This window comes from Grampus griseus (assembly GCF_964374135.1).
Source record: "Grampus griseus genome assembly, chromosome: 13".
NCBI lineage: Eukaryota > Metazoa > Chordata > Mammalia > Artiodactyla > Delphinidae > Grampus > Grampus griseus.
Genome location: NC_139007.1, coordinates 20,364,804 through 20,386,240, shown reverse-complemented (window position 1 = coordinate 20,386,240; position 21,437 = coordinate 20,364,804). Strand labels below are relative to the sequence as shown.

Genomic DNA, 21,437 nt, shown 5'->3' with positions numbered 1-21,437 from the left:
TATAAATATTAAATAAACATCCAAAGAATTACAACAGATTTTCAAAAGCAAGCTTATCAGGCTTTAAATATAATACTAAACTTTTGAAAAATAAGACTTTTATCTTAAAATTTTCATGTCACATTACAAAGTGCTGAATCCTTTACTTCTGATTTTTAAAGATGAATCTCAAGGACAAGAATTATATTAATTATAAATTTTAAATAAATAAAATGTATTTCTAGAAATAAGTTCATATTATTTTTTCCCCAAAATCTAAACCGAGAGCAAAGTTATTTCTCAAGGAAGCTATTAGAGTATCCACAGCATGAAAGACCTTACACGTTTTATATCCTCTGTGTTAGTAAAAAAATTTCCAAAAAAACTTCTATCATTAATAAATGACAAATCTGCATCAAGGTCTAAGTCACAACTTGTATACACATATTTCAATAAAAGGGACTTATGAAAAGAAAACAACTAAATGTATGATTTTTCATTTATTCATGACATAGCCTTACAATATCCTATTAAAGCTGACACTGAACCTTGCTTACTTGTTGTTTGCAAGTGTTCATGCAATTAGCATATTCTTCAGGTCACAAAAGACCAATAGTTTTAACTCAATTCAGAAAATGTTTATTGAGAATTTCTATGGGCAAAGTACCAAGGAAGAGAGCAACTAGTCCCTGCGTTTATGGGGCGTATTATCCTCTAGTGGAGTAAAGAGATGCTTAAAAACAGTTAAAACACAGGCAAAATAAAACAAATGCTGTTAAGCAGGTATAAAATAAGCCCAAGGAAGCTCTGAAATGAAAGCAAAGTGTCATGGAAACTCTTAAAGCTGCACGCTGTGTTTGTATAAAAAGTTTATTCCTCAAAACCATAAAAATCTCACTGAACAAGTTCAAGTGCTTTAAGAAATTTTCTTTGAGCAACTGCTGAGAGCTCCATACCGGGATTTAAAGAGTTATTTCCTCCTCATTAAACCATAAGAAAAAGTATCAAGTAGCGCTATTGTTTCAAAAAAGGAAGTTGAAAAGGCTTACCTTATGTTGACAAACAAAATTAATATGAGGAATTCAGTATTATATTTGTATATAAACTACTTATATAATTAATTCTGTGGTAGAGTGTATCTGAGTGCCAAACAATCAAAAAAAGTTCTGAGATAATCATTTACCTAAAAATAACCACTTGCTGGGAAAAAAAACCTGAGACAAAAGTTACTGATATGCTGAAGTACAAATTGCATGATCAAAAAGTTAGCTGCAATGTGACAAACACGACAAGACACTTTCAACAGTTATTAAGTATCTACCTACTATGTGTAAAACTCTATGTTGAATCCTTTGGAATAAAGGTATGAATCCTATCTTCAAGAATTTTGCACTTGATGTAATTTTAATATTTAATATTAAAATAGGAAAGTTGATTTCTCTAACTATAGTTTATTTCACATGCTTCTAAAATTTGAGACTAACCCTCTTTTAATATCTCTTCTATGGAAAAACATAAGGCCAAAAGATATTTTAAGAACTCTGGCTACAGGAAGAGAGAGACAACTAAACTTTTTGAGACTAGCTGGCAGGAACATTCTTCTTAACTAACCAATTAATCAAACTTTACTTGAAGCTATAAAATATCCAGCACAATCTAGTGCTTAGCAAAATTTAACATTCTTGAAATACTGCAAAACAACTAAGTGCTAAACTATGTAGTACTTTTATAAGTAGAATAACAGCCCTAAGTAACAGAGATAAGCATGTATTTTCAGATATAGGAGAAAAAGTATGGACTACGGAGTAAAGAATCTTGGTTCAAATAACTACTCTGATATTAGCTATACAAGTTTGGGCAGATAAATATTTTAGAGTTGAGCCTCAGTTTCCTCACCTTTAAAATGGGAAAAATATACCTACCCCCACAAAGTTTTCATAAGGATTAAATGAGATATGTTAAATTCTTATAAAGCATATTGCAATTTTCAACAATTAGTTAAACTGTTTCTAAATACAAATGAGGGCATTTTCTTTTGTGTTCCCTTACTGCTCTGGCAAAGTTCTAATTATCTGATCTTAAAGAACAGTGCAATATTCAACCAATCTACTTAAATGTATATATTCATTTAGCAAACATCTACTGAGCACTGACTATATGCAAGACATTAATGTTAATAAGAACAGCAATTAATGTTTGTCATTACTTAAATCATTTAAAGTTTAACCAAGTAATTTATTAAGAATAAAGAAAATTGCCATAAAATATACCTATATTAAATCTAGTAGGTAAATATTCTCACCTGCACCAGTGTCTGAAATTGTTCCCACTGTTTATCAGATAACTCAACAGGCAGACACAGTAAAAGGTCAACACAGCTTCTAAAAAACAAAAGGTTGGTAAGGATACAAATAATTACTAAAATTCGAAGTAAAATAAGATGAATAATTCTAATATCATCAGTAGACTGTCCATAACTAATCTATTTAAAATTAAACTATCATAAAATTTGAGATACAGAGTTAAAAACAAAAAAGCTAAATCTAATTTTTTATTTACTCAAAGGTCTACTCACAATGCCAAGCGTTCCAGAACCAATGCTACATTTTCACATTCAGAGGTAAGATAAGGTCGGGCTTTAACATAACTTTGGATAGCCACTGTGTATACCTCCAATAAAGGTAAAGGATCTTCTGAAGTTTTCCATTTCTCTGCATATTCAAGGAGTGTCTGTTTGGAAGGGATAATAAAAAGTATTCAACGTAAATAAAAATACATATTGATTAATCAACTGTTTTTCCTTCCTAAGAAATTTTGAGAAATAACTTTTATTTATAAAAACAAAAAGCAGTTTACACTGATTAAAATATTGAAAGTAATAAAGCCGTAATCTTACTTCCAGCAGCTCTTTGTAGGAGACAAGATTAGTGTTAATTCATCCAACAATAGCATCTTTTCATGAAGTTTGGTTTTAAATAGTGAAAGCATTATCTCCTCTCTTTCCAAGTCAAAATCCACCCTTTCACCCACAAATTTCTAAGATTTAAAAGTTATTTTAAAAAGAAGACACCTGGGCAAGTAATACTTGGCCAGGCATGCAGTGAAGAATTTCAAATATTTATGTGTTCTATTTTTCATGCAAGGAACATAAAATTCAACACCTAACAAATAAATTAACCACATATGGTCAGAAAAGACATGAAATGTTTTCAGTTAATAAAAAATAGTACATAGTATATTACTGGTTTTTATGATGAGTTATCACTAAAAATATCTAAAGATGTTCAACACACATAAAATCACTATTAAAGATATTAAAGAATGATTATAAGAATGATTTTTGTAATAATCATTACAAAGAATGATTGATTATTTTTGTAATAAAGTGCTTGGTTTTTTGGGGGGTTTTTATTTTTGTAATAATCATTACAAAGAAAGAATGATTATTTTTGTAATAAAGTGCTTGGTTTTTTTGGGGTTTTTTATTTTATTTATTTTATTTATTTTCATTTTTGGCTGCGTTGGGTCTTTGTTGCTGCGCACGGACTTTCTATAGTTGCGGCGAGCAGGGGCTACTCTTTGTTGCTGTGTGCGGGCTTCCCACTGTGGTGGCTTCTCTTGTTGCCAAGCACAGGTTCTATGTGTGCGGGCTTCAGTAGCTGTGGAGTGCAGGCTTCAGTAGTTTTGGCTCGCGGGCTCAGTAGTTGTGGTTCGCGGGCTCTAGAGTGCAGGCTCAGTAGTTGTGGCGCATGGGCGTAGCTGCCCCGCGACACGTGGGATCTTCCCAGACCGGGCCTGGAAACTGTGTTCCCTGCACTGGCAGGCGGATTCTTAACCACTGCACCACCAGGGCAGTGAAGCCCCTAAAGTGCTTGTTTTTTTTTGCGGTACACAGGTCTCTCACTGTTGTGGCCTCTCCCGTTGCGGAGCACAGGCTCCGGACGTGCAGGCTCAGCGGCCATGGCTCACGGGCCCAGCCGCTCGGCAGCATGTGGGACCTTCCCGGACCAGGGCATAAACCCGTATCCCCTGCATCGGCAGGCAGACTCTCAACCACTGCATCACCAGGGAAGCCCAAGTGCTTGTGTTTTACAATAAAAAACTCTTCATCAGAAAAACAAAATGCTGTTTATCCTACAGAATGAAGAGATGGAAGAAACTGGCAACAGTAAACAGACACCTATGCGTTCTACAACTACTAACATTGTGAGTTACTGAAAACTATCTAAAAGGTTCTACTATTATGCTAAATGAAGTAGAACTTTAATTAAATGTTTTTAGAATATAGAAGACTGCCACAATTAGTCTTTCTCACACTTCAAGGTTTAAGACTCATCAACATGTGGCAAATTCAGGTGTTATTTCGTAGAAAAGAGGTATCTTGAAGGAAAACTCCATAAGGCCTTGCTTGTATCCTCTGGCATACAGAAGCAGCTTTCTACAAACGTGCAGGTAGGAAAGTAGGAAGGGAGGAAGGGAGGAAGGAAAGAATTATATTCTACTATCAGACACTCAAAAGAAAACACTTAATACCTTCTCCTCTCTACAACCCTCTAACTACTAGAAGTAGTAAGTGATCAAAGAGAATATGGAAGAAAAGAAGGATAGAAAAGGTAATCTGGTAAATTAAAGAGCAACATAATAACCACTTACTTTCTGAGTAGTCATATTATTCATAAACCCTGACTCTCTCCAAGTTGGACAGAAGTGCAGGTTACTTGAAGGCCCAGTACTTGCAACTGGCATCTGAAGTAAGGGCAGTCTTGCGGGACTGAGCCCTTTAACCTGTGGAGTCTGAGCTAACTGAACTGTGGGACACCTATTTGGTGTTGGAGAGCTTGAGAAGAGGTATTGGAAAAAACACCATGTGTTTGGTGTCAGCAGTGCAAATCTCTCTCAACAGGACTTAGAAAAATCGAAACAAAACCTACCAACTGAAGGGAAAAGTCTACATTCTGGAATTGTTTTGTGATGATCCCTCTACTTCTAGGAATAAAACTGGTGATATGATGGAGGATGACCTCACTCACATCGTCAAGGTTTTTGGAATTAACACCAACTATGCATACAATTCTTACTTTAGCTAGCACCTGTCTTTCTACATAAAGTCATTAAATATTATTTTCCTTTTTCTGGAAAAAGAAGTTTAGGCGTCTGGGGAATTTCATGCCTGGCCAATGTACCCAATCTCACATGGGTTCAACTGAAAGCTTAGGTTTCCCCTATTAGTCCTCTTGCAGTAATGAATCAATTTCCCATAATAGTTTTAATTTTTCCTGAAAAAGAAAATATACTGTACTGATTTCCAAAAAGCTTTGAAATTATAAGCTTCTTCCTTTCTTGTCTCCCAACACCCCCAAGAAAAACCCTAGGAAAAAAAATCACATATATCTACATGTATGTACATATATCTACATTTTACCCAAGCTCTACATTTCTTGATATGTCTAGCTCTGCAAAGGATACTTATACATTACTTCTTTCCTTTATATACTTGAGTTCTACTATCCTCAGGTGAAAAAGTTCTTTTGTTTTTTCTACTAAATTTATTTATTTATTTAATTTTGGCTGCATTGGGTCTTCGTTGCTGCACACAGGCTTTCTCTAGTTATGGTGAGCAGGGGCTACTCTTCGTTGTGGTGTGTGGCTTCTCTTCTTGTGGAGCATGGGCTTTAGGCATGCAGGCTTCAGTAGTTGTGGTGCGAGGGCTCAGTAGTTGTGGCTCACGAGCTCTAGAGTACAGGCTCAGTAGTTGTGGCACATGGGCTTAGTTGCTCCGCGGCATGTGGGGTCTTCCTGGACCAGGGCTCGAACCCGTATCCCCTGCATTGGCAGATGGATTCTTAACCACTGCGCCACCAGGGAAGTCCGAAAAAGTTTTTAAAGTTACCTTTAATTATAATCAAAGATGAGTTCTTTTGGGTATAACAGAGTCTGAATTGATGAGAAAAATAATTGACAAGTCACAGAATGTGAGAACCATAAAGCACCTTAAAAATGATATACTTTCACCTCATTTTATAGATGGGGAAAGAGGAAGAGAAAGCAGATTCTGGTGAAAAGTAGACCTTTTAGGTGGCTTTTTAACAATCTGGGAATAATGTAACTAGGGAAAGGGTAGAGGAAAAGGATCACAGCAGATTTAATAAGAGATGGTAGGAAAAAGAAAACTAATGGCATGCTCATACTGATTACATATAGGAGAATAAGTTTAAAAGTTGGGTTAAATATCTATTTTTATAAAGGTATGAGTTGATATTCATAACCAGTAAGTGTACTGATAGTAGAGCTTCCCTTGTTTCTCAAAACACTAAGATTAGTAGAACCATTGTGAAACTGGAAGCATTCCCAACATGACTAGTTCACAAATTATGCTTTCTTCAACTAAAAAAGTTACTTATTTATATCTACTACCTTAATCTATACAAAGGCTTTCAGGCAGGAATTCCAGAACAATCAGACTCATATTTTTTACACAGAATCAGAACAGACCTTCAAGATCACTTAATTCTGTTTTACGAAGTCCAGTGACCTGCAATTCGAATATTAACTGAATTGGCAATCAGCAAAGCCAGACAGCCTCCTCACTCTCTGTGAAACATTCTGTCCACTACAAACTGTTTGTGGTTATGTCACAACTATAAATCTGTAGATTACTTTATTACTTCAATTATTCCTCATAACTCTATGAGGTTATGTACTATTTATCTAGTTTGCCAGCCATAGTAGAATTAAATAACTTGACCTCTTTATTGGTTAAGCTTATTTCAGCTGAAAGTAAGAAAATCCAACTCAAAGCAGCAGAAACAATAATAAAGGTTTCCCACATAATAAGAGATTAAGAGGAAGGGCAAGTTCTGGGATTGGTTAGTTTAGCGGCTCAACAACGTCTTCAAGGACCACCTCTGCTTTCACTCTGCCATCCTCAGGTGGTGCCCCACCCAGTCCCTAGGTCTCAGCAATAACCAGAAGAAAAGATGAGACCACCACTTCATGTGCATCTTTTCAAGCAACAAAGAAACCCTTCCCAGAAACCATAAACCCAATTTCTATCAGTAAATTTTTCCTCAGGTCCCAACAGCCAGAATTTCATCAGACACCTACGTCAAAAATCACACAGCCATAAAGGAACTCCATGGTTGCCCACTCTCCAAGGTTTCTCCGAAGCACAAAGCCATGCTGAAGAAGGAAAATGTGTGAATAAAATCAGGGTTCTATTAGGAAGGTGGGGGAGGGGCCTAAGCCTCACACTTTGGTTGCCTCTCCAATGGTTTTTACTCCCACATGTGATCAAGAATGAGCAAGTCCACATGTGTATGTGGTGTTTTTATATTTAAATACACATACACAAATGACCAAAAATAAAAGTTGTGATCTGGTTTGGAGAGGGATATGAGAGGGGTATAGAGGATAAGAGATAGGAAAAGAAATCTGTAAGTCTTCCTACGAGGCACCAGATTGCTTCCATTAATGAGTAAACTGTAAACTAAGTATAGTAAGAAAAGTTAAAACTGTGTTCTATAAAGAATGATTAATGGAACTAAGGACGGGATGCTTAATCTGGGCAATAAATAACATTTACTGAATATTTACTATATGCTAGGCACTGTTCTGCAAGCTTTACAATACCTATTAGCAATTAGATAAATTACAGTAATATGCTTATATTAAAATGGACAAAGGCATAAAATAGTTAAAGAAACAAATAAGCCCCAAGAGCACAGAACTAGAAGCATAGAGGAGATTCAAACCTTAACAGTCTGACTTCAGAGCCTGAGTTCTTAAATACTATGCTCTACATTTCTAGAGAAATAAAACTTTGATTCACAGCCAAATTAACAAATCTGAAGACCTGTCACATAAAACAAGAGTTAGTCTTACTCTATGTGCTCTCACAGGACAAACCAGCACCACTAAGTTAAAGTTTTAAGGAGATAAATTTCTGCTTCCTATGAGACTGACGATCAAACAATTACAGTTAACCAAAAATTGAACAGGTTGGGCTTCCCTGGTGGCGCAGTGGTTGAGAGTCCACCTGCCGATGCAGGGGACACGGGTTCATGCCCCGGTCTGGGAAGATCCCACGTGCCGCGGAGTGGCTAGGCCCGTGAGCCATGGCCGCTGAGCCTGCGCATCCGGAGCCTGTGCTCTGCAACGGGAGAGGCCACAACAGTAAGAGGCCCACGTACAGCAAAAAAAAAAAAAAAAAATTGAACAGGTTGGTCTCCATCACTGAAGTTACTCAAGCAGCAGCAAAACAGCTCTGAGTTCAGAATGCAGTAAAGCAGTCCTATTTGGGAGACACATTCCATCACAACAGAAGAGACTACACTCTAGTGGGGCTCAGAGAGGTTTTGATTGGTGGGCATATTGGTTAAAAATTATTTTAATTAGTTTCTAACACTTAAAAATCATAAGTTTACATAGAACTTGGATTTCTGACTTTTTTTTTTTTTTTTCATTTGGAAACCTTGGGTCCATATTCCGGCACTGAAATAACTGGCAGGAGCTGAGGCATGGGCTCTCTGCTTGCTGGAAGCCTTACCCAGCTGCCTCCCTCTTTAAGGGACCTATTGTCTTCCTGCAAGTTATTTGTCATCACCACCTTTCCTATAGCGTGTATTAGGATCAGAGGAAGAAATACAAGCAAAAGAAAGGTTAAAGGATCATATTCCAGCAGGATCTCTAAAACTAAGTGTTTCTCAACCTCTTTTTCATTTTCATCCGCTCCTAAGGAAACTTCTGACTTTTTTCCCTAACTGTCCCCCAACCGCAATGAAATTTTAATACCACAGATGTACTGTCTGTTTATGGGTCACAAGCTATTGTAATATCTAAGATTCTTTTTGCTCCTTAAGAACCAATTTTCACCCCCTTGGGAACAAAAATGCACATTTAATATTCTGGCTGTTAAGTTGATTTCTCATTATCTACATCAGCAGAGACTAGGACATATATACTCTAGGGAGGAAGACAGTATAGATTAACTTCCAGAAGCTTCCTTTAGTTCCTCTAAGGATTATTAGGAGAGAAAAACGAAAGAAGAATAAAAGGGGAATAAAACCACAGGGGTGTTAAATTTAATAAGCAAGAGGATTAAATTACATTATTGTCCTACATAAAGGTAAGAACGGAGTGTTGGATATGTTTATACTCTTACACTCATGGTCCAATTCCAATTTATAGCTATGATTCTCTAGAGTGGAAGTTCTCAAAAGTTTTGATCTCATGACCCTTTCTTAAAAATTACTGAGAATCCCAAAGCATTTGTTTATGGGGATTATAACTACTGATTTTCACCATGTGAGAATTAGAAATGAAAACTGAGATATTTAATTATATACTTATAAATGGATTTAAAATAACAACAAACCCATCACGTTACTATAAATAGGGTATTTTTAATGAAAAAAATTGTTTTCAAAAAAATTAGTGAGAAGAGTGGCATTTCTTACATTTTTCAAATCTCTTCAATGTTTGGCTTAATACAAAAGAGCAGGATTCTCATATCCCTGCATTTAATCTGCTGCAATATCACAGATCATGTAACCTCCAGAAAAACTCCACTGTACAGGAATGAAAGAAGGCAAATAACAGAGTTTTGACTTTTATGTACCCACTGAGCCTTTGGTGAGTGATACTCTTATAATTTCAAAGTTACTAAAATTTATTTTAAGGTTTTGCGTGAAAATGGTGGATTGGACACATATATTTCGCACCTTGTTCTCTCCAAACCTCACTAAACCAACAGTAATTTTTTTTTTAAACTGGCATAAACCCACAAGGACTAAGAAAATAGGAACAGAGGAAAGAGAAACAAAATTTTAAACACTGGAAAGCATACGGAAGATGGGCACTCTATGAAAAATAACTCCAAAGTAGTCTTTAGGTAAAGACCTAATTCTGAAGAATCATGGAAGGGCTCAAGAACTGGGAGCACCAGGTGCCTCTGGAAATGGGGGCAAAGGTGAGACTGAGAATGAGAGGATTGGCTGAAAGTCTATTTAAGCAGTTGGCCTCTCTGATTTCTGCATCCCTCTCCACAGCTAGGTGACCAAAGCTAGGCACTACTCCTCTCTATCCCCAGCAGTTTATTCTGGAGAGAAGTATAGAAAAAAAGGTGTCTGCACAGAGATAAGGGGAGCATTAAGTCAGCTTTACATACTGACTATAGAGACAGCTCCCTTCTCATGTCCTTTTCCCTCCAAAATTGCCAGAACCTCCTTAGCTGAGTCCTTCTCAGGAAATTCAAGAGAAAAGACCCAAAGATTCTGACACCAGGCCTTCCCCCATGAAAAGGAAACAGCTAGGTCCCCCTACAGTGAAAACCACAACAAATCCCACTCATGGGCCTGGAGCTCTCAATCCATTTTTCAGTGGTAAACCTTTAAATATGGACAGCCAAGGACCACGCAGGAGGTTGAAACAAATTAGTTAAAAAAAAAGAAAAGAAACTTGGAGCAAGCAGAGACTATACAAGGAGAAGACAAAATTCCAAGAAACTATCATTAATATTCTAGTGTGTGCAGTCAGAATGGCCATCATCAAAAAATCTAGAAACAATAAATGCTGGAGAGGGTGTGGAGAAAAGGGAACGCTCTTGCACTGCTGGTGGGAATGTGAATTGGTACAGCCACTATGGAGAACAGTATGGAGGTTCCTTAAAAAACTACAAATAGAACTACCATATGACCCAGTAATCCCACTACTGGGCATATACCCTGAGAAAACCATAATTCAAAAAGAGTCATGTACCAAAATGTTCATTGCAGCTCTATTTACAATAGCCCGGAGATGGAAACGACCTAAGTGTCCATCATCGCATGAATGGATAAAGAAGATGTGGCACATATATACAATGGAATATTACTCAGCCATAAAAAGAAACGAAATTGAGCTATTTGTAATGAGGTGGATAGACCTAGAGTCTGTCATACAGAGTGAAGTAAGTCAGAAAGAGAAAGACAAATACCATATGCTAACACATATATATGGAATTTAAGGGAAAAAAATGTCATGAAGAACCTAGGGGTAAGACAGGAATAAAGACACAGACCTACTGGAGAACGGACTTGAGGATATGGGGAGGGGGAAGGGTGAGCTGTGACAAAGCGAGAGAGGCATGGACATATATACACTACCAAACGTAAGGTAGATAGCTAGTGGGAAGCAGCCGCATAGCACAGGGAGATCAGCTCCGTGCTTTGTGACCGCCTGGAGAGGTGGGATAGGGAGGGTGGGAGGGAGGGGGACGCAAGAGGGAAGAGATATGGGAACATATGTATATGTATAACTGATTCACTTTGTTATAAAGCAGAAACTAACACACCATTGTAAAGCAATTATACCCCAATAAAGATGTTAAAAAATTTTTTTAAAAATATTCTAGGGGGTGTGTGTGTGTGAGAGAGAGTCTATTAGACCTATGAATAGAAACACCATATCATAAAGGAATATTTATTTTAAAATAATTCAAATTAAAAATGTAATAGCAGAAATAAAAACCTCAATTAAAGAGCTGGAAGATAAACTGAGGAAATTTCCCCAGAAAGTAGAGTAAAAGGGAAGGAAAGAAAAGATAAGAAACTTTGGAGAATAGTGCTAGAGGTCTCATAATCAACAAGAGGAATTCCAGGAAGTTAGAGAAATGGAAGGGAACAAATCAAAGAACTAATTCAAGTTAATTTCCTAGAATCTAAGGACACGAATTTTAGAATTGAAAGACCCACTAAGTGCCCAACTCAATTACTCAAACTAGACCTATACCAAGGTACTATTTCATAAAATTTCAGAGCTCAAGGACAAAGAGAAGACCAAAACAAGCTTGGAGGGGGACCAGGGAGCAGACTTCTCAACAGCAACACTGGAGCCAAAGGAAAATGAAGCACTGCATTAAAAACTGAGGGGCGATTATTTCCATCCAATTATCATAAGTATTAAGACAGAAAAGTCATTTTCAGACATGCAAATTCTCAAAACTTTCAACTTCTAGGCATATTTTTTCAGGATGCTACTGAAGAGGGAATTTCACCAAAATGAGGGAATAAACCAGGGAAGGAGTGAAAATGATATCTAGGAAAAAGGGAATCTAACACCAGAGACAGGAAATGAAGAAAGATTCCAAGAAGACAGCTGTGCAATGGGCCTGAAAAATAACTACAGCATATCAGATGGCTCTAGGACAAATTTATTCAAGATGAAATTGACAAGACTACCTAATGTGCCTGAATAAGTTTAGAGGAGATTTATACAACTGAGGGAGAGTTTGGATTGAATTAGTGACATATACATAGAATATTCAGCTAAGGAAATAAAATAATTTAAGTACATTAACCTGCCCTCAACAATTAGAGAATGCACATTCTTTAAAACCACAAAACATTTACAAAAACTAGGTCACATAGTCACAAAAAATAACAAAGAATTAATATCATACATTTCACATTCTTTGAACATGATGCAATAAAGTCAGAAATTATTAACAAAATACCCTTACAAAGAAAAGTACAAATTTGAAAATTTTTAAGCGTATTTTAAAAAATTTTTTATTTTATATTGGAATATAGTTGATTAACAATGTGTTAGTTTCAGGTGTACAGCAAAGTGATTCAGTTATACATATACATGCACCTATTCTTTTTCAAATTCTTTTCCCATTTAGGTTATTACAGAATATTGAGCAGAGTTCCCTGTGCATACAGTAGGTCCTTGTTGGTTATCTATTTTAAATATAGTAGTGTGGGACTTCCCTGGTGGCACAGTGGTTAAGAATCCACCTGCCAACGCAGGGGACACGGGTTTGATCCCTGGTCCAGGAAGATCCCACATGCCGTGGAGCAACTAAGCCCGTCAGCCACAACTACTGAGCCCGCGTGCCACAACTACTGAAGCCCGTGTGCCTAGAACCCGTGCTCCGCGACAAAGACAAGTCACCGCAATGACAAGCCCACACACCAAAACGAAGAGTAGTCCCCACTTGCTGCAACTAGAGAAAGCATGCATGCAGCAACAAAGACCCAATGCAGCCAAAAGTAAATAAATAAATAAATATACATACATACAATAGTGTGTACATGTCAATCCCAAACTCCCAATCTATCCCTCTCCCCCCTTAAGTCTATTTCTAAATCACGGGTGGAAGAAATCATAATAGAAATCGGAGAATACTTAGACTTGAACTATAGCAAAAGCACATCAAAATTTGTAGGATGCAGCTAGAACAAGCTTAAGAGGGAAATTTATAGATGCAAATGTTTATACTGTAAGTTACGCTATAGCTTTAAAAAAACATGCAAATATGTTGCAACACAGTATGAGCAAAACATTAATTTCCCATTTGCCTATGTGTGATTTTTCTGGTGAGAAACATTAGGTGAAAGCAGAAAACTATACCCAGCTGAACCAAGCTTGCAGGAAAACACAAAATGCACACACCTCAAAAACATGTATCACCTTCATCAGTTCACCAGGCGTGTGATGAGCCACACCCATCCACACATGGTTTTACAACTTTCTGTCCAATTTCAGAGAACTCTCCTTCCACCACCTCACAATAACTCACAAACTGCATCCCTTCTGACACCCACTCCTACAAACAAAGTACAGGTCTTTTCCAAGGTAAAGCACCACATTTATTTTAAGTTATGTACGTCTTAACCACTAAAGGGGTATAAAATTGTACTACAGTTTTTATAAGGTTCTGTGTGTGACACTGATGAAGTTTTCGAGTGTTGTGCCTCTAACCCCATTTTCCCCATAAGCCTTGTGATTTTTGTTGTGCAATCTTGCATAGCAAGGTTTTTTGCTAGGGATACTTATGCTGTGATAAAGCAAAACTGGCTGCATTAGAAAAAGACAAAATGAAAAAGTCATAGAGAATATTACTGGGACAAACAGAGAAATCTGAACATATATTGTAATTAGATAATATTATTGTGTCAATGTTAAAATTTCCTGTGTGATGACTGTATTTTTGGACTTAAGAGATAAATACAAGTCCAATTTTTGGACTTACGCAATGTCATGATGCCTAGCTCTGAAGGATTCAGGGAGAAAAAGAGAATTAAAGCATGAGACAAAGCAAATATAGCAAAATGTTAACACCGGTGAATCTTGTAAAAGGTATATGAGTATTCAGTGTACTATTCTTGTACTTTTTCTATAATAAAAAGTTTGGAAGAGCAAAATATTGGGGATGGCAAGTGTGGTAGACTGAATTCCTCACTCCTCCTTGTATCCACGCCGTTTTTCACATGACTTTGGAATACTTCTCATAGTGGTAGAGAATATTTTCCTACCCCATGTGACTTGTTTTGACCAAAAGAACGTGTCAGAAGTGATGGTAGGTCATCTATAAGTTTAAGAATCTTGCTCCTTCGCATGCTTCTACCATCAAAAGGAGAAGATATGTCCAGATTAGCCTGCTGTTCCCAGGAAGATGAGAAGATGCCACCCCTGTTGCTCTAGTTGAGGCCACCCTATACCAGGCAACATCCAGCCAACCTTAAACCTGTATGACTCCAACCAAGACCAGCAGATTGCCTAGTCAACCATGCCCTGACTTCAGATGAATGAGCAATACATACTTACTATTAGATGTCACTAGGGTTTTGCGGTTGTTACACACAATTTTGTGAAAACAGCTGAGTTAAGCAGCTAACTTAAGTTAGACAAAGAGAATAAATTCAAAGTTTAAAAATTTTAAAGTAGTAAAAACAAGAGCAGATATATTTATATATAAAATAGAAAATGAAGATACAACAGAGAGGATCAACAAAACCAAACACTGGTCATTTGAAAGACTTAAAAAAAAAAAAACAACCTTTGGCAAAAATAATCAAAAAAAAAAAAAAAGAGAAGGCACAAATAAATAGAATTAGGAATGAGAAATGGACCAAAACTACAGAAGCAATACATATTTTTTAAAAATCTTAAGATATACACTGAATAACCTTATTCCTTATTTGAAATAGCTTTAAAATCTTTTTTTAACTATTTACTTGTTTTTTAATGAAACAGCTTAAAAATCTGAATGAAATGGGTAGAAGTTATTAAAACTATCTCAAGAACAGAAAAAGTCCTTTACCCACTAAAGAAACTGAATCCAATTTAAAAAAAAAAAAGAATCTAGTTGGTTTTCTACAGGAAAATTCAGCAAACGATCTTTTAGGAAACAGACTATTATAGAAACTTTTGGAAGAAAGGAAGAGAAAAAGGGAGGGAGGGAAAGTTCCCCCAATTCATTGTTTGAGGCTATTATAAACTTAAAAACTGGGTAAATGTGATACGAGACAGGAAAAATCACAGGCCAATCTCACTTAATAAACAGATTTTAAAATCCCCAGTATTACCAAACCAAATCCTGCAATAAACTTTAAAAAATTTTAAAAAATATTTTGAAACAATCACAAAGTTACAGAACGTTGGAAATACAGTATAGAGAAAATTTTTTCCTGAACCATTTGGGAGTTAGTTGCCAACCTGGTGCTCTACTGCCTTCAAATATTTTAATGTGTATTTCCTACAAACAAGGACCTCCTGCGTGGTCAGAGAGTATGACCACGAGAATCAAGAAAAAACTACTGGGCTTCCCTGGTGGCGCAGTGGTTGAGAGTCCGCCTGCCGATGCAGGGGACACGGGTTCGTGCCCCGGTCCAGGAAGATCCCACATGCCGCGGAGCGGCTGGGCCCGTGAGCCATGGCCACTGAGCCTGCGCGTCCGGAGCCTGTGCTCTGCAACGGGAGAGGCCACAACAGTGAGAGGCCCATGTACCGCAAAAAGAAAAAAAAAAAGAAAAAGCTACTGGTACATACGCTACTACCATTTAATCCTCAGACACCACTCAAGTGTGCCAATTATCCCAATGATGTGTTTCACAGAAAAGGATACAGTTCAGAACCATGCCTTGCATTTAGTTGTGATGTCCCTTCAGTCTCTAAGTCCTAAGCGAAACTTTAAAGACTCATTTAGGACCCTTACACTACCAAATATTACAGGCCAGTTATTTTGTAGCATAACCCTCAATTTGGGTTTGGTGTTTTCTCATAATTATATCCATGTTATGCATTTTGGCAGAAGCAATGATGATTTCTGCTCACTGTATGCTATCAAGCAGTACATGATTTCAATTTGTATCATTATGGATGATGTTCATTTTGATCACTTGATTAAGTTAGGGCCTGCCCTCCTCACTCCGCTTGGGCCCAGCATGCCGGAACCGGCTGTCTCTCCAGGTAGTTCCCCCTTCTCCCTCTGCTTCGGCGCTGACATCCTCTGCCAGGCTGCCCCTCTGTGGAAATGCCCCCCTTCTGAAGCCCCACACCAGGCTGCTCTCCCCTCCCCCACCCCATGGGCAACCTACTCATCTCACTTGGGCTCTAAATCCCCACATGCAGCCACCCCTGCCAACTCCCTACAGAGCCCTCCTCACCCTAACTGGGCTCTGACTCCTGCACCACAGAGCTGCTACTCATCCAACCTGGGCTTCGACACTCACTCTGGGCCTATGCAACACCCCTGCTCCCACCACAGACACCTACTTTGTCCCCTCTACATAAGGAATCAAGGACTCAATTATTCAGGAAGGGAAGAGGAAGGGCTGCAATGTATTTTTTTAAATGTATTTCGGACCCAGAAGGATTTATCTTGGCAATATGAAGATAGTAAACAGATGTCTCTAATTTTAAACTAATTTATCATAGTAATAGATTTAAAGGGGAAGCTGTATGATTACCTTAATAATTACCAAAAAAAGGACACGATCAAAATACAAACCCATTCAACGTAAAGAGGAAAAAAAAAAACCTTTTTGCAACAATGAATAGAAGGAAAGCTCCTTAACTTGACGAAATGTATTCAGTAAAACCCACGGCAAACCTCATACTTAATGGTGAAAGGTTAAAAGCATTTCCCTTTAAAGTCAGAAACAAAACAAAAATGTCTGCTATCACTGCTTCTACTCAACACTGTAGGCCTAATCAGCACAATGAGAAAAAGAAATGAACACAATAAAGGCTGCAAAGGAAAAATAAAAACGTCATTACTGCAGAAAATGCATACGTAAGTCCAAGAGAATTCAAATTAGTTGCAGGATATAATCAGGATATAAATCAATTCTATTCACAAGCAAGCAGAAAATATAACTGTTAAAAAGATACCACTCACAATAACTAAACCCATGAGGTACCTAAGAATATATCTAACGAAATATATATAAAATCTTCAGAAAAGAAGATTTTTTTTAAAGACATAAAAGAAGCCCTGTATAAATGGAGGTACTGCATTCATGGATGTTAGAAGACAAATTTTTTAAATGGCAATATGACCCAAATTTGATATATAAAGTCAAAGCAATGCCAAAGAAATTCCCCATAAGGATTTTTCATATAACCTGACAAGCTGACTCTAAAATTCACGCAAAAAGCCAAACCAATTTTGAAAGAGCCAGGTGGGAGTATCTGCCCTAATCAGATAGCAAGACTTAAAGAGATGGAAATTAAAAGAGCATGATATTGGTACAGGCATAGATGACAGAAAAGAATTAGAGAGAGCTTTAAAACAAAGCTAAGTATATATGGGAACTTGGGTATATAACAGATGTGCCGTTAGTAATTAGTGAGAAAAGTACAGACCATTTCATAAATAATGCTTAAACAACCAGTTCTTCAGGAGAAAAAAACTACAGCTATTCCCAGCATACAACAAAATTACATTCCATATGGATTAAATACCTAAATATCTAAATGTGAAAAGCAATACTTGAAAACTTTAAGAACACAAGAGGAGAAGATCTCAAGATCTTGAGAATATTTCAAGGGACAATGAAGGATTTCTTAAACAAGACAAAACACACAACCATAAAGGAAGACACTGACAACCAAGGCTACATTAGAACTTAATATTTGGTTCACCAAAACCCCACATTAAAACCAAACGAAAAGCTACAAACTGGGAAGAAGTATTTGCAACCCATATTCCCAGGAATACATATTAACATGTCCATAATAAAAGTTTCCTCTGACTAGAATTGGTGAAGGAGGTTATTCCCAACTACCAAGCTAGTCAGAAGCCTGACTCAGCATCTCAGGTTTGAGCTTGTCCCTTACTGTACTTTCTTCTGGGGCTGCTGCTTTTGTATCATCTTTCTCCTGAACAGTAAGAATTCAATGAGTCTCTCTCACTTGTGATGAAATCCAACATTATTTCATAATCTTACTTCCACATTATTCCAGATACTTTGTTTCCCCATACCTTAGTCTATTGTCCTTGGCAAATGGCCCACTGTTGTAGTTATTTCAGTGGCACTTTAACATTTTCAAAGAAAATCAATTATGAATTTGACATAATTCACACTCCCATACCTTCATTCTAGGATGTGAAGTAATCATTCAGAAACTGAGCTTCTGACAGCTTAAAATCCTAAATAATCTCCAATATGGATGCTGTAATTCTCCAGAATTTCTCAGAATCCAAGGCCTACTTTCTTTGCAGCATTTTGGTGGCATGAACATCATGAGCCCAACATTTCCTATTCCCTACCTTGACGTGGTGTGGCCCATTAATTCCTCTAGTTCTTATAATATATCCTTTCCTATAAACAAGTTTTACAAAAGCAACCAAATGAGTTCCTTAGTGTAGAGCAGGGGTCCCCAACCCCCGGGTACCCCTGGTACCAGTCTGTGGTCTGTTAGGAACTGGACCACAGAGCAGGAGGTGAGCGGCAGGCGAGCAAGCAAAGGTTCATCTGCCGCTCCCCATTGCTCGCATTACCGCCTGAACCACCCCCCAACCACCGTCCCCCCACTGCCCCCCCTCACCCCGCCATCCATGGAAAAACTGTCTTCCACAAAACCAGTCCCTGGTGCCAAAAAGGTTGGGGACCGCTTGTGTAGAGGGTCTCAATCTTGGACTAATATGAACATGTTTGACACTAACCTGTTCACAATGCCCACAGGTATTCCTAAGAAACCTGATGTAACAGAGATAAAAAGTAACAATGTCTAGTACACTGTAACCTAGAGAGGAAGTGTTTTTAGATCCCATCCATTGAACTAATTCTCATAACACTATATAACTGTTTCTGCATACAGGACACCCTAAAAATGACAATTTTGACTTCAGTTTAGTCTCCACAGTATTTCTAACTTTGTACGTATACTCCAAGAACCATGACAGCATGTGTCTGGTTGACCTGTACCTTTATATTGTGACTCCAAGAGTGAAGCAGTCATAGTGAAGGTAAACACATGGTTCAAGTCTAGAGTGATAATTTTATTCCAACATACAGCTGAATATCACATGGGAGGTCCAAAATCCTAGAGAGGAAAACCTCCACAAAGACCGTAACCTTAATATCTCCAGGGACCCACAAGCACAGTATATATACATAATCATACTCAAAGAAGCACAGTCAAAATCCCAGAAATAATAACAGCATGAGTCTCAATCTCAACCTGCTAGGGTTCAGCAGAAAAGGGTACCACAGTCTACTTGGTCTGTCTCTCTATCATGGGCCAACTGCCACATATATGATATTCCTACTGATATGGACTAAATATGTGTGTGCCCCTCAAAATTCATATGTTGAAATAATAACCCCGAGGTGATGGTATTAGAAGGTGGAGCCTTTGAGAAGTGATTAGGTCGTGAGGGCAGAATCCTCATAAATGGAGTTAGTGCCCTTACAGAAGAGGTCCAAGAAAGCTCCCTTGCCTCTTCTATCATGTGAGACATGGTGAAAAGGTGCTGTCTATGAACCAGAAAGTGGGCTCTCAACAGACGAGATTCTGCTAGTGCCTTGATCTTGGACTTGCCAACCTCCAGAACTGTGAGAAATGAATTTCTGTTGTTTATAAACCATCCCGTTTATGTTATTTATGTTATAGCAGCTCAAACGAACAAATACACCTACTTTAGAATGTGAAATATGACAGCAGGAAGCCCAGCTTAAAAGGTGATCAATTCCCTTTGGTTCTATAATTTACAACTATCTTGGGTGCTAATAAAATTCAACAGAAACTAGTTTTTCCTTGGTCACTTATATTATATCCACTGATCCACAAAAACTTTGATTAAAAGCAAATGAAAAAAAATTACTTCTTTTCCTAAGAAAAATGTTAATACATGCTGAACTATAAGGGGATGTGATCCATTCTCAACATAACAAATGGTATTGGGACAACTGGATATCCACATGCATAAAAATGAAATAAGACATTTACCTTACTTCACATGCAAAAATTAACTCAAAATGGACCATATTTAAATAAAGTGCTAAACCTATAAAACTTCTAGAAAAAAAACATAGGAAGAAATCTTAGTGACCCTGGGTTAGGGAAAGAGTTCTTAGATACAACACTACAAGTACAATCTATAAAAAGAAATTGGACTTCGTCAAAATTTAAAACTTTTGCACTTCGTAAGACTTCACTTAGAAAATGAAAAAATACAAATCCAGTAAAGTTGCAAGATACAAAATCAACATAGGAAAATCAGTTGCATTTTTATACAATAACAACAAACTATAAGAGAACTGTAAGAGAAATTTAGAAACTATGAGAGAACAAACTATGTGTCTATAAGAGAACAAGCTGTAACAGGAATTAAGGAAACAGTTCCAGCTTTTAAGAAAAGCTTCAAAACCCGTAAAAACAAACAAACAAACAAAAAACACTGGAGTAAATTTAACCAAGGATGTGGAGAACTGTACACTGAAAACTATAATATTGAAAGAAACTGCAGAAATCACAAATGGAAAGATGTTTCATGTTCATGGATCAGAAAAATTATTATTGTTAAAATGTCCGTAACTACCAAAGCGATCTACAGATTCAATGGAATACCTATCAAAATTCCAATGACATTTTTCACAGAAATTAAAACAAAAATTTGTACAAAACCACAAAATATCCCAGTAGCCAAAGTAATCTTGAGAAAAAACAAAGCTGGATTCCTGATTTCAAACTATATTACAAAGCTACAGTAATCAAAACAGTATAGTACTAGCATAAAAACCGACATATAGACTAACAGAACAGAACAGAGAACCCAGAAATGAATCCATGCGTACATAGTCAACTAATCTCTAACAAGGGTGCCAAGAACACACAATGGGGAAAGATGGTCTCTTCAGTAAATGGTGTTGGGAAAACTGAATATCCACACACAAAAGAATGAAACTAAACTCCTATCTTAAACCACACATAAACATTAACTCAAAACAGATTGAAGACTTAAATGTAAGAAGACTTGAAACTGTAAATCTCCTAGATGAAAACATAGGAAAAAGAGGAAAAAACCTCCTTGACACTGGTCTTGGCAATGATTTTTTGGCTATAATACCAAAAGCACAGACAAGAAAAGTAAAAATAGACAAGGAGGACTACATCAACCTGAAAAGCTTCTATACAGCAAAGGAAATAATTAACAAAATTAAAAGGCAGCCTATAAAATGGGAGAA

General features: G+C 37.2%; 1 protein-coding gene across 2 annotated transcripts in view; it reads right to left on the bottom strand.

Annotated features, from left to right (window-relative positions):
• ZNF292 (zinc finger protein 292) overlaps positions 1-21,437 on the bottom strand; it is an 87,685-nt gene that overhangs the window by 40,609 nt on the left and 25,639 nt on the right. Inside the window, exons 2-3 of one of the 2 annotated variants that reach the window (XM_082668617.1) lie at positions 2,555-2,709; positions 2,282-2,360 (exon numbers count right to left, since the gene is read on the bottom strand). In XM_082668617.1, coding sequence (XP_082524743.1) covers positions 2,282-2,360; positions 2,555-2,709 — 234 coding nt within the window. Of the gene's footprint in view, positions 1-2,281; positions 2,361-2,554; positions 2,710-21,437 lie in introns of those variants that run through there. The other variant, XM_082668616.1, reaches the window with a different exon arrangement.